This window comes from Anabas testudineus, chromosome 16, assembly GCF_900324465.2.
Source record: "Anabas testudineus chromosome 16, fAnaTes1.2, whole genome shotgun sequence".
In the NCBI taxonomy this organism is placed as follows: Eukaryota; Metazoa; Chordata; class Actinopteri; order Anabantiformes; family Anabantidae; genus Anabas; species Anabas testudineus.
This window is the reverse complement of record NC_046625.1, coordinates 23484703-23498776: the sequence shown is the minus strand read 5'-3', so window position 1 is coordinate 23498776 and position 14074 is coordinate 23484703. Positions and strand designations below refer to the sequence as shown.

The window sequence follows — 14074 nt, the reverse complement described above, 5'->3', positions numbered from 1 at the left end:
AAAAAATTATTTTCCACATTTAAATAAATGCTCTTTCTTCTGTGTCATTTGCTGCAGGTTAAGATGTTTTGCGAGACCAGCTCGGCACATCATCAGGCTGTGGGATAATTGAGCAGAAGAAGAAAGGTGGTGAATGCAGGCTTCCCCCCAGTGGAGACAGAGTGTACTGCTCTCATGTTGCTCTGTCCCAGTTTAGCCTCCTGCAGTCACTGTTTCTTATTGTTAAGCACCTTCACTGCAGTTAATTGTACAGTAGTAGGCGAAGAGCATGGCAGAGGAAAGGTGAGTGCTCTCAGTCCACTACTTTGAATGCTAATAAGGAAGTCTGACAGTCTGGATCTACATGATGGGTAGATTTCTTTCTTTCTATGGCTCCACAGTGTCTGCTGCCATCTGAGAACAATAAAATAACTGTAACCGTTGCTGGTGACTTGTCAGAGGCTTGTTTCTGTAACTGAGCCACCAAAGATAAACTCCTGACTGCGGCCTTCACAGTGCCTCTGTACTGTAGTATTGTGGTGCCGTGTGCGCGCGTGGGGGTGGGGAGGGTCAGCTGGTGTTGTGAATCAGGCCGCTGAAGTGACAGACACGGCTTCTTCACAACACCAGGGTTCCTCCCTACCACTTCCTGCTGGGATACATGACACTTGGGGTACTGTGATACATACACTGTGATGTCGCTGCAGACATACTGGACATCAACATATCAACATTGCAAATATGTTCTAGCTTAATAAAGCTGCAGAGGAAAGTCAGGCTGAGCACTGTGGCCTGCAAAGTTCTGAAATATTTGAAAATGCATACTTTTAATCATGCATAGTCTTAATCTCCTCTTTATTTTGCAAGAAGAACTTGTAAAAAAAGTCTGCAGTCTTCAGTAGATATTCACCTGGTAAATAAACCTCTCATGACTAGAGCTGCGTGTGTTTCATTACTAACACTCAAAGAACTTTCATTTACTTTGTTACATTAGAAAAGATGCACACATTGTTGCATTGTACAGCCTTTACTATGTAAAACACACACACTTACAGCACTGTCTGACATGAGGAGCATAAACAAATGGCACTTACGCAGAGTGAGGATAGATAGATAGATAGATAGATAGATAGATAGATAGATAGATAGATAGATAGATAGATAGATAGATAGATAGATAGATAGATAGATAGATAGATAGATAAAAACATGGGTTGACACAGAACAGAACAGAGAGATAAAGGCAGAGGAAACATATCAAATCAAACGTGTGTCAGAGGGAGCTCATTGTAGCAGGAAGCTGACAAGAGGTCAAACTGCAACACATTACACTGTAGTCTTCTTAATCTGGGAAACTTCATACAGGTAGGCGATGAATAACTTGGTTCCCTCAATATAGTTGTACCTGGGACATGGAGAAAAGACTGGGTAAAACATCTGGTACCAGCAATAAGCTATCATGACTTGCAGCCCTCTGCATACTGTATTTTTATTTCACAGTCTTCAAACTCTACTGTGAGCTTGTATAGCTTTTTAGGTGTCTGTTATGTTGCCATCTGCCTGTAAGGTGCAAAATCCAACGTGCCTCTTGACCCTGTGTATTCTGCTTTTGTTTTCAGTATTTACAGCTGCTTCTGCAGAAGTTGTTGTCAGGTAAACCCCATAGATTATACTGTTAATGGTGAATATGATGTGAAAGGATTCTTCTATTCAAGGCTATGGATGATTACAAGAGGTAAATACTGGGATTGCAATAAGGGGTTCCTAACTAATAAAGGCTTCATTTAAACCTTTCTGTGAAATTAATTAGGAAGAAAGGAGCTGTGGAGTCAAACCTGCTAATTTTCTCATTCTGGGAGTGCAACCCATCATCAAAGCCTCCAATGGGCATCATGATAATGCTTTTTCCTGTCACATCCTCGAAGGTTTTGGCGATGGGGATGGTTCCGCCCTCACGGATGAGATCAGGATCCACGTCAAAAACTGCAAGAGCAAAGATTTTCTATTTGAGAGCAGTGGAATGGTGGTAATAAATGACTTCTCAGCCACATAAACACACAAAGAGCAGCTTATGCTAAGACTAGACACGAGATCAGTCCACTCTGATTTCCATCACATTTATAAGAAGCTGCAAAAGAAGTCTGACTTCACAGGACGCTTTGACAGCACCTCTCCACAATACAATATGTTTTGGAGCATATTTTTCCAAAAAAATAAAAAGTTCCTTACTGTGGATTTGAAAAAAGTTTGCTAAGGCATTCTGATGTGGGTGACCATGAACATTTCAAATACAATTACAACTTACACAGCAACAAAAAAGAAAAGGTTATAAAAAAGAAAATATAAAATGTAAGTGTAAGAGACCAAAATGTGACATACAGACTTTTAAGCTTTGCAGACAGGTGCTTTCAAACCTCACAGCCGCCATGGCCAAGAACTGGTCAATTACCTTTCAATAGTCTTTAGTGCTATTTGGGGGTTAAAAGGTCACTGACACAGCTTCATACATGCAGAGTCTGACCTAATTTTATATATTTGTAGTAGATCAAACCTGATTATGCCGATCTCTGGCCTCAGACTGTGCTGTGCATTAGAATTTGGAGACCCATTAGAAAGAAGACTTTTTAAAGGGCTTGTGTTTTTAAATTCTCAACCTTCCCACTTCCCTGAATAAAAGCCATGTATTAACTTACATGTGTTGAACCTGTTAAACCTCATGTGAAAACCATGTTAGTCCCACAACCCAGTCAGTACAGTCTGTGTCTTTGTAAACAGACAGATTGCTACAACTTTACTATCTGTGTGAAGAGTTTTGATGCAGTGGTGGTTGTTCCGTGTAGGGTGAGGAATGTACTCTCTTCACCTCTCTTCACAGCAGCCTTCCCGGCCTCATAAAGAGGATGCTGAGGGTCAGCCAGCCAAGGCTTTGCTCCAATTACCATGGTGACTTTCAGCTTGTTAGGAGACTTCCTCTTGGCAAACACAGACTGAAGGTAGTCTGTTACCTAAAGGATAGAGTCCAGAAGATACAGAGTGGGGATAGATGATTGGAAGAAATTCTTCTTTTATATTATTTGGTTCTTTTCCCTTCCTGTTTTACCTGTTTTTTGACCATGGCAGGGTCCATGTTGGGAACTTGTCTAATGGAGAACTTTGCAGTAACCTTAGCAGGGATTACAGTCTTTGTGCCAGGGTCAGAGAAAGCCCCCTCAATGCCATGTATAGAGACAGTGGGGTAGCGCCACATGTGGGCCAATAAATCCACCTATGAAAAACACAAAACGAATAAATCTCATGTCGTGCTTCAATGACTTGTAAAACATGGATCACCTTTTCTATTTCAGTGTTCTCACCTTGTTGCTGTACATGAGCTGGCTGACCCCAATCTTGTTCTTGTAGTTGTCCATGTCAAACTGGATGTCTTGGTACAGTTTCCATTCCTCATCAGTGAGTGGGGCCACAGCCTCCCTGATCCCAGGAACCAGGATCTTACCACTGGGGCTGATCAGTGTGTCTGATGAGTAGATGGATAACAAAATGGCTGTTCATCTCACACTTTATGAAGTGTATGCTGGAGACTGGAGGACTCAGCGTTAGTTTTGTGCTATATTATAGGGTGATATTATAGGATGATTATAGTACAACCAAAAGATGTGCATCCTGACCCACTCCTGGCACCAGACAGCAGATGTACTCAACTCAGATAGCTCTGACAAGCCAGTGTGTGTGTGTGTTATTTTGTATCCACTACTGACCCTAGTAAATGTGAGGTTGATCACTTCTGGCAGCAGTGACTCTGCTTCAGAACCACTGAAGATTTCCCTCTGTTTAGAGAGGTGTGCTCCACCATGTTCACCTTTCCTTTTTGAATTCTGTGTGGGATTCCTGTGCGTGCACACGGTTCTGCGGTCTCGAGCCCTTTTATGGGCTCTGATTCAACATTCAAAATAAATGTAAGAAAAAACTTTTTTTTTCCTTTTTCTTTTCTTTTTTTCATTTCATTTGCCACGTGTCACCTGGTTGGTGATAGTTTGAATATCAATATTATGTCATGCTTAAGAAATGCAATAAGAAGCTTAAAGCTACAATATGCAACTTAGAAAATAAGGAGATTGAAAACTGACTAATTAACTTTGACATGTCAATCAGGGACCCAGAGTGTCAGTACATCAGTATGCAAGAAGGCAAGTCACCTGTTAGACTGGGTCTCAACAATCAAACACGAATCTTTGATGAACTGATGGAACAGTTTATGCTGTCTGTCGTAAAACCAACAAAACATTTGTGCTGGATACAGTCATCTACTGTATTTGACCTAGTTACAGGATGGCCTCATTAACTGTGTCCTACTGATCCTTGACAAACCCCCACATGGCTGCAGTCTCATGCTGCATTTAAATCATAATCTCCAAACTGTAATAAGGAGCAGCCGAGTGGGAAAACTCTTCAAGTCAGTTATGGTGTGGAGACACCGCTGTGTTCTCCCACTCAGTCAGGAAACCTGCAGACATGCCGACAAACTGTTGACAAGGGAAGTCCAATAAGTCCACTACTACTATCAATGTAGTTAATTTTGAAGGAACTATTAAAAGTATTAACAGTTTGTTTGAATCTGGTTCCACTGAGAAACTACATGAACTACAAATTCATGACACAAATAAATCTAAGTTAGGCCTTTTATTTCGTTGTACTACCAGGTTAGCACCTTATTGTATATACTGTTACTGTTATTCTTTTTCTTTTAACACTGTACCAATGCAACATCAGCAGACACAAGCAATGTTTGCAGGAGCACATCAGGCAAAGAAGCAGTAGACAAATAAGAGGTATAGCTGTGTGCATACTGGAACAGATACAGTGTAAATAAAACTGGAATGAAAAGTTTCTTTTGAGGGTACCTACTTCATTCAAGAATTCATGTGTACTAAATACACTCACCAAGAATGCCTATAAGATCAGTCATTGGTTCGATCACAGTGCCTCCGTACACACCAGAATGTAAGTCCTGTTTAGGTCCTTCAACCTAAAACATATCAGAGGAAACCTTTACTAAAAAACATCATCAGCTAGCACCACACAGATGCAGAACATGGCTCTGAGCTGAGATGTAGGCCCAGTTTGCATTTAGAGGCAAGTAGTGTAAGGTAGAAAAGTACTACATAACTCCAGACTATCTACTAAGCTTGCTCACTGATGATGTCACCGTAGGCTCTCCCACACTTGGAAAGGGAGGGTCAGTGGGTTGGGGGTACTCCTCACTGCTAGATGTCACAAAATCTTACACACTTGCACAGCTAGATGATTGTGATGTACAACCTCAGCATAGAAGTAGCAGTTTCCTCTGGTGCCGTAGGTGAGGGCAGGGTCGTCTGCTGAGCCAGCCGCAGTCTGAGATGATAATGTAATCCACATCAGAGAAGAAGGTGTCTCTCTGGGCCAGGATCATGGCATCCAGGCCATTCGAACCTGTCTCCTCCATGCCTTCGATGACAAACTTTACATTCACTGGCAGCTCCTGGTGGACAAAAACAGTATGATTCTGTGAGATGTCAGGAAAATGAGGTGTTGGAGAAGAATTGGGTGGAATAACAACTTATTTTTGGATGACAAATGTGCTTATTTGAAATTTGCCATTAGCTTTTTTTGAAACTACCCTTATCACCGCCCACATAATTTTCTCCCCTCAATGCATCCAGCATGCAGCTGAGACCTTTTGATGTGCATATCGAGCTACATGTTTTCTCTCCAGACAAACTGGTGTCGAGGATGGCAGGAACAGACTGCTGCAGTGACTTTGCAGAAACAGCAGTGACTTTGCAATTTAGTTTGACTGTAGCTCAGCTCTTGCCTTCAGTAGCCCCAGGGTTTGCAGTTTGTTCCTGTTAAATGTGTAGAGGATTTTATTTGACTAATACAGTCTGCCCCAATAGATGGCAGTTATCTTTTGGCTCTATCTTGCCTGAGGTGTATTTTTACATTGAAAGTGTTTTTGGGAGAAAAAAGACGGTTTGAAACGTGCTCTAACCTGGTCTCACCAGCTCCCACTGCCTCACACATTAGATTTTAATTATCTGTAGTTTGAAGAATTACATGTATTCATAACAGTATAATCAAACAGTAGTACTGGGATGCTTGTCTCACCATATTGAGGGTCTGATAAGCCTCCACAGCATGGATCCAGGCTAAAACCGGAGCCTTGTTATCTGATGCTCCTCTTCCATACAGGTTACCTGAGGGCACAGACAGACAATCAATCATATTTATTTATCATATAAATGGCCTTATGTCTTTTGCAAGGCACATTGCAATCTGTTTTTGAAGAGTGCTTATAATAATAATCATCATCATTATTATCATCATCATCATTTTTATTTTTATTTATCAACTGTATGTACCTGCAAAAAGGCATAAGGTAATTTCTGGATTCAAACAATGGGCAGGTATCTGTCACATCTGTCTTCCTTTCTTTTTAATGTATTCTATATTTTTTGTACTAAATATATTATATTTCTATGATAATAATCGTTTTTTCACATGTGTAAAACAACAATCTTTCCCTTATCTAACCCAACCCTAGGTTTTTAAATGAAGTTCTGTTGGCTTCAGTAATGTTTGGCTGCACATCATCAATCTCTACTGTACTACTCTACTATGACTGAGAGTTTGAAGGCTGTTACCGTTGATGTCAGTCAGGTTGTAGGGATCTGTTGCCCAGCCGTCTTCCAGCTTCGCCGGCTGAACGTCTACATGGCCGTACACACAAACTGTGTGTTTGTTGGTGTCAGTGCCAAACTTAGCAGTCACCACTTTGGGCAATGCTAACGTCTGCCCGTCAGGAAGCTGAAGACATTAAAGGAAAGTTAACAAAGGCAATTCCAATAATCCACTGTGTAACAGTGCATTTACATGCAATTCTGTAACCAGCTTAAAAGGGGGCAGAGGTACAGAAAGCTCTATATGCCATACTGTCATCAGCTATTGACAGTTAACAACAGTTGAGACGATGTTGCTCCTAATTACTGATAATATATCTCTATATTTAATGAGTTTGGGAAGCAGCTGTGTCTCCTTCTGGAATGAGGAAGGTGGATGTAGCTGATTCGCCACTGTCCCCCTCCCTGATGATCCTCTCCATTTGAAATATAATCAAACTGAGATGCTACTGTGCTGCTGATCATGTGCAGATCTTTAGTATCTCAGGTATCAGTGTCATGAAAGGTGAGAGGGGGGCTCAGTTTCACAGCCTGGACACTGACTTCTTGTTCTCCGATGTCCACCAGCTCCACAGTCCCTCCCATCAGCCTCAGCTTCTGAGCCACCATCTCCATCATGCGGTGGAGATCTGGTCTCTTCAGGATGTTGCTGGAGTCGCTTTCGACTTCAACCCAGTCTCGCAGAGCCTAAAGCACACACATTTAAAACAGCAGCACCGTCATATAATCGTTTTGTCACAATGTAAAATACAATACCACTATTTCTAATGTCCTACGACCAAATGATGCACTCCATTCATTTTAAATCAAGGAATCTACGGGAAAAAAACAAGATGGCTTTCTTGGTTCTTCATACAAAGTTGTTTGTTACATTGCCTTCTTTTGGCTAAGAGATGGACTTGTATGCCTGAGCAATGGAGATAAGAAAATTATCTACTAGCTCTTGTAGGAAGTATGTTTGGCAAATCATTGTGAGCACCATATACTGTATTTACAAAATTCAGAATGCACATATAAGATCAATGCAGATTAAAGATAAGATTATACTATGCTATACTGTTGTTTTAGTTAGAGCATGTCTTTGCCTTCAACATTATCTGAGCAACACCATTAAATACCAGCTGTAATGAACCAAATCCACTCATGCAATATGCACTTTTAAAGGATTTTGTTAACTTTGTTTGTAGAAGAATTAAAGGCTAAAAAGCAAAACTCAGCAGTAGTTTCCAAAAATGGTTACTCAAAATGATTTGTATTGTTGTTCATTTACAGAAACATCTTTTGAGATTTTAAGGCAATTTTTTACAGCCCCACTATGAAACATTGTTCTGTCAAAACCAGATGCGTTGTGTGTAGGCTGTACAGTAGTAATGTGACGATGAAGTCAGCATGTGTCAAGTATCACCGGTGCTACAGTTGTAAACAATGAAGCCAAATGTAAGCAAAAACTGAGCCCTTGCAACAGTGGTATTTATCAGTATGAGAAAAAAATCCGAAGAGAAGGAAGAGAAGGAGAATGTTGAGAAAGAGGCCAACTTGTAATGTCAGTTTTGAGTTTGAGGAAAGTATATTTAGCAAACTGGCTGAATTTTTTCAGCCAAGTTATCTTTGGTCACCACTCTGCCTTTTGAAACCTTTCTCAAAGTGCCACAACATAAAACCACTGTTTTGGAGCCATGACCAAATACATCACCGTGTTTGTTAATCCTTCATCCGGGACAGTCCAAAACCACATAGTATGTTGTCATGATCCTGTCCCTGCTGTCTCTCATACTCACCTGGCCACACTCCTGTAGCTCTGTTTCCCAGCCACTTCCTGTTGTGTCCATGTATGGACTGATTGACTCTTGACTCTCTCCACTTCAGCTCCACCTGTGTTCTCCCTCTGCTTATTCACCTTAATGATGAGGTCGCGTTCACCTCTGCACCAGCCTCCCCTCCCCTTATGAGCTCCCTTCACTCAACACCATGTTGCCAGATTTTCATGCTGCTTCAATAATAGTTCCCAGCCTTGTTTTCCTGCTGCAAATTTAGTTACTACTTTGTATACTCCTTTGTACTCCATTCCTGTTTTTACATTAAACCTTGTTTTATATTTTAATTGTCTGGCATTATAATTTGGCTCCTTTAAAAACATAATTCTTACAGTAGATACCCACCTTTAGGTCCTGCTCCTGCAACATCTTGCAGCCATGTGAATGTGTAAGGTGTTCGGTGTTCGGTATTCAGCATGCTTAATACATGGATTCAACTCTGTTCAGAGTCCAAGCACTGCACTCCTAAAAGTTGTAATGGAGGAAGAATAATTGCAATGTACCTCTACATATTGGTCTTGATGGCCATCAACATGCTGCACCAGCTTTGTGTACTCGAAAGCGTGGACAGTGGAAATAATCAGCAGGATGGAGGGAAGAACTTGGAGGTTCATCTGTTGACAGAGTCAGAAACTGAACTATTGATGGTGCAGATAGCTTCAACAGAGGATTTCTGACTGAACGGAAAACTCCTGTAATCATGAGTTCAGATTCCAGCCATGGAAGAAATCATTAGTCAGCAAAAACAAAAAGTCTTCCCATGAATTTTAACTTTAAGTATTTTCAGCCATAAATAATAGCATGAACTAGGAGTGCAACCAACTGTTCATAAAGCTACCTAAAATGTCTTTTTCATTAGACCTGCACTCTTAAAGATATGGACCTTGAAATGACATATTGACATGTGATCAAACCAACAACTGAACTGAGAGCCTGGAACTCCAACATAAAATAAACGATGATCAAAATAGTTATATGTTAGCAAATTATTAGCAAATTATTTTTCTTTCCATTGACTAATTGTTTCAACTCAAAGTGCTGTTTTAAAAGTTAAAAAAAGTAATATTATTGTCATTTCACAAAATCTGATGTAAAAATCCACATTTGTGCATTTTGTGAACTTCAATCTCCCTCAAGTTTCCTAAATCCTACAGATTTACACATTAAGTTACAGTTATTCCACTCATTTTTAAAACCAAACCTACCTTTCGTCCGCTGTTGGAGTGTGACAGTCTCTTCAAGCAGGCAGACTGTGGCGCTGTGTTGTTGCTCGAACATTTATATATCCTCCCTTCATGTCACACTCCTACTGAGCCCTGGGGTCAGAGAGTCAAATATTTCCTGACACAGTGCCAAGACAGCTGACAAATTAAAAATTTCTTGCTGACAAGCACAAGAATTACACTCTATCTATTGATCCCCCCTCCAAGGGTGCACACGAGGGTTCAGCAGGAACAAAAGCAGCATGGTGATACCAACAGGTTCCTGCTGTTTGTGTTTCGGAATCTCTAAGCAAACCCCCAGTCACACAAAAGTAGAGCAGGTTTTCTTGTTCCATATTAGACTGGTGTCCCATTGTGCTGACTTTAAGCTTGGCAGCATTCTTAGTTGACAGGCTGCCATAATAGATGATTACCCTAATACTGACTGTCTGAAATTATATAATCCCATCACTTCTTCATGGTCATTGGGTAAATTGTGGTTGGTAAAACTTCCTGTCTCTTTCTGTGTCTTGCAGTGTAAGACAGGACAGGAGCCTGGGAATTTGTCACACTCACATGAAAATACAAGTTGAACTGGAGCTGTCTACCTGTGTGCATGTGTTTGAGTTTCACTTTTTCTGGATCTGGGGCCTTGAATGAATTGTGATGCAACAGTTATCAGGGCAGTTCAGAATGAAAACACTAACAGCTCCTCAGGTGGAGATGATCTGTTAAAAAAGCTTCAGACTGAAGTTGCAGACATTACAATGTTAATAACAAATATTCTATTTACAGTATTCTTTTTACATAACAATGGAAATTACTAGGATATTAAGGACACAGTAGTATTTTACTGTTCTCTTCTGTATTTTGCACTTCATGAAAAAAATAGTATTTACTGCATTGTGGTTTTTGTCTTTGCTAACCAGTAACATTCATAAAAATGGTGCCAGATCCAACAAGCTTCTCAGACCTTGTAGCGCAACGGTAGCGTGTCTGACTCCAGATCAGAAAGTTGCGTGTTCAAATCACATCGGGGTCATTGCTTTATTGAAATTTCCCCACCGTGGGACAAATAAAGGTTTATCTCTTACCTTTATGACATAAAGCATTGATGAGAATGGGACGGATGTGAAGTCACAGGAACTTTGACCTTTGACCACCACAATCAAACCAGTTTATCTTCAAGTCCTGAGATATCATATTCATCATGATGAGATAGAGAGGCAACCTAAACTTAAAGAAACATGAAAACATAAGAAAAACACTAATTAAGATATGAAGAGACATTCTTTTTATTAGGGGTTTTATTACTTGTATTAATAAAATATGATACCTGAAGACTTACGATTGACATGGTCCTCAGTTACGAAGCGTTCAGCTGATGACTCCTCCAGTTGGCTTTGTTTTGCCATCAAACAAGCTGATGACACATACGGGCTGGGGGTTGGCATCCCTCTCTCCCTTCATGGTAATGAAATGGCGCCCCAGAGCTTGCCTGTGGGGGATTCCGCCTTTTAGCATCCACCTGCAGCATGCGTTTGAGGATGCTTAAAAAGTCTTGTGTGTCCTCAGACTTGAAAGCATCTGTCACATCCAGGTGAGTCTTCACTATGTCATCAAGGCTGGTTAACTTGCATGAATGTATTCAATGCGATGTATTGCCACACCCCAAACCTCCACCTTAAGGATGCATTTGGTAAATAACCAACATTAAATTGTCTGGTTTATTGTTAGCATGCACAAAAGCTATGCTCATTCAGCTCTGAACATTCAGAGCCACCAGCAACTGCTGTGTGATGACTAGAATCTCAGAGTAGTTCAGTGGCTCGAGATGCCTCGTTTTCATGAAGTAATAGATACTCATGTCCAGCATTTCAAATGCCAAACAAACATATCCTCTGTGCTTAAAATGCTCAGTAAGCCTGACCAGGTTCTCTTGGTCCAGCTTCCTGTTATTTTGAGCATGGCGACCTCTCTTTTACCAGCCCAGGCCATTTCCTTCCTCACAATCTTCACAGCCAAATATTCTCTGTGGGGTCTAACTTTATGTTCTGGGACCCTTTCCCAAAACCTTCCTGTTATTTATCAGGAAATCTCTTTTGTCTTTGATGGGATGTGCTGAATTTGCACCCATTTTTTCTATGTTAAATGTTTTCATTCGACACGAGCAGATTTCAAGGTTCAGTGCTCTCCAAATAAAAAATTGTTACTGACGTGTATTGTCTGATCCTGGACTGAAAAAATGTCACCTCACAACAAGACAATACAGTCAGCATGTTTGGATTGGTTGTGTAGCTTAACAATTGTACAGCAACAAATACTATTGGTATTTTATGTACTGATATATTACACATCCTACTATTGTGCCAGTAAAATGTTGTGAAGTATATACACTTGACCTCTTTGATTTACTGATGCAGTAATTAAAATCACTTTATCCATCACACCAATTACTTTTACTACTAAGACAATCATCTATATTATTGTTATTGTCATTGTTGACTGTTGAATAAAATATCAATTGAGATCAATATAGAAGTTTACCTCATCTTTCCTTCTTTCTTTTCAAATCTCAAACATGAAGATAAAGACAAAACCAAATGAACTCAACATGGTAAAATACAGGCAAATCAAAATAACATTACATTCTATTTCAGTAGTAGTAGTTTTCCATCTTAGGCAGACCTGAACTAAAATATTAAACCATTTTTCCAGCAGTCTATTTGAACTAAACAAGTCACAATACTTGTCTCTAGATACAATCACAAGAAAAAGCAATGGCACTTTATAAACTGCTCCACAAACACAGTATTTCTAAGATGATAAAACACAAACACTCACGATCTCTCATGTCTTTATTAAACACACACAGTAAACATAGTGGTGATGGAGTGAAGTGAAATAGTTTTTACTGGTTAAAATCATCTTTGGCAGCAGAAGCCTCAAGCAAGTTCTTCCTGTGGCTGTGGATTAGACCTGCACAACATCCTGGAGGAATCCAAACACAGCACAGATTGTAGTAACTAACCCTTTTAATAGCAAGCATTTTTTACTTGTTAAAGAATGGAAAACCTGGTTGAATGAAACAAACACAGAGACAAACAAACATTTCCACAATGTAGAAGGACCAGTGAACCCATGCTGCATGTTTTGCAGGCAGGAGAAAACCAGAGGGAATCTACACAATCACACACACTGGAAGAACATGCATGAAGTTGATGATAGATTCTAGCACAGACACTTGCAACTTAAGTGTGCCAAGTAAGATCCCAGTGTGCAAACCGAGATATTTCTGTGAGGGGACCTTGATTACATTAATTAAGAACTATGGTCTCCAACTGACTTGGCATCTATCACCATTTATTTAACCTCTTGACTGAGGTTTTCCTTTTCTCATAAGAAAATATTAGTTGTCTTTTTATTTAAACAAAAGTCCAGGAGGTCTTTATGATTATGTGATGTGTGGGACATGCCCACCAGCACAGTCACACAATCTTCGTTGTTAATGCTGTAGGTAATTTTTGTGATTCATTTTATGAACATGTGTAACATGGACTGTTGTTCTATCTGATGTTGTTTTGTTGTAAGAAAAATACGATTTTAAAACATTTATTCTTTTATCAGCCGTTGAAAATATTTTAATAATTAAAGGGACTCTGTAACAACTGTATTTGGTACCTTAAATAATATGAAAGATCTGTAACAGACCGTGATCTAATACAAAAGGTGGTATGTCTAGAAATGACAGCTGAAATTCTGAAGTGCCTGTTCATGTGCATCTTTTGATTTTTAACCCAGATGTCTTCAGTGCACAGCAAACACAAACGAATTGGCCTTTCCATTCCAATACTTTGGATACTTGATCAGATCAACATTTGTTACAGGTAAAGATCTCACAGACATGTATAGCCTCTCTGTAACTGGTCATATTCCAGTCTATAATGCGAAGGATTCGTCACTACCTTGACGCTACCATCCCTGGGGAGCACACGCTCAATGACGTTCTCATCACGGATACATACATAAACTGGGCAATGCAGCCTTGACGGGCTGCGCGCGCAACCGCGGAAGCAGCCATGCCTGGCACGTCTTAACGCTTGTCCGGTTTTTATACCTGTTTGAAACACACCTTAATATGTATATATCTCTCTCAATCCAAAATAAGTACAAATGAGTGCAGGCGGTACGGTAATAGTGTAACACTACATCAAAGACTGCGTTGTTCCTGCGCGCGCTCCCGCCGACCTCATGCACTTCCTTACAGACAGGGAGTCTCCGCCCACTGTGACGCTACAAAGCTCACTGCTCTCTATTTTTTTTTTTAAATAACGTATTATTTATTATTACTTTTACAAACAAGATT

The 14074-nt window shown here is 40.1% G+C and overlaps 1 protein-coding gene across 1 annotated transcript; it reads right to left on the bottom strand.

Annotated features, from left to right (window-relative positions):
• Positions 1-813: 813 nt before the first annotated feature.
• zgc:114181 (M20_dipept_like_CNDP domain-containing protein) lies at positions 814-9807 on the bottom strand. The gene is given in 13 exon segments (XM_026372986.2): positions 814-1384; positions 1815-1962; positions 2843-2984; positions 3080-3244; positions 3333-3493; positions 4918-5002; positions 5296-5346; positions 5348-5494; positions 6121-6209; positions 6657-6819; positions 7236-7379; positions 9010-9120; positions 9712-9807. Coding segments are annotated over 12 exon segments (1485 nt in total). The 5' UTR covers positions 9712-9807; the 3' UTR covers positions 814-1305.
• Between the last annotated feature and the right edge of the window lie 4267 nt (positions 9808-14074).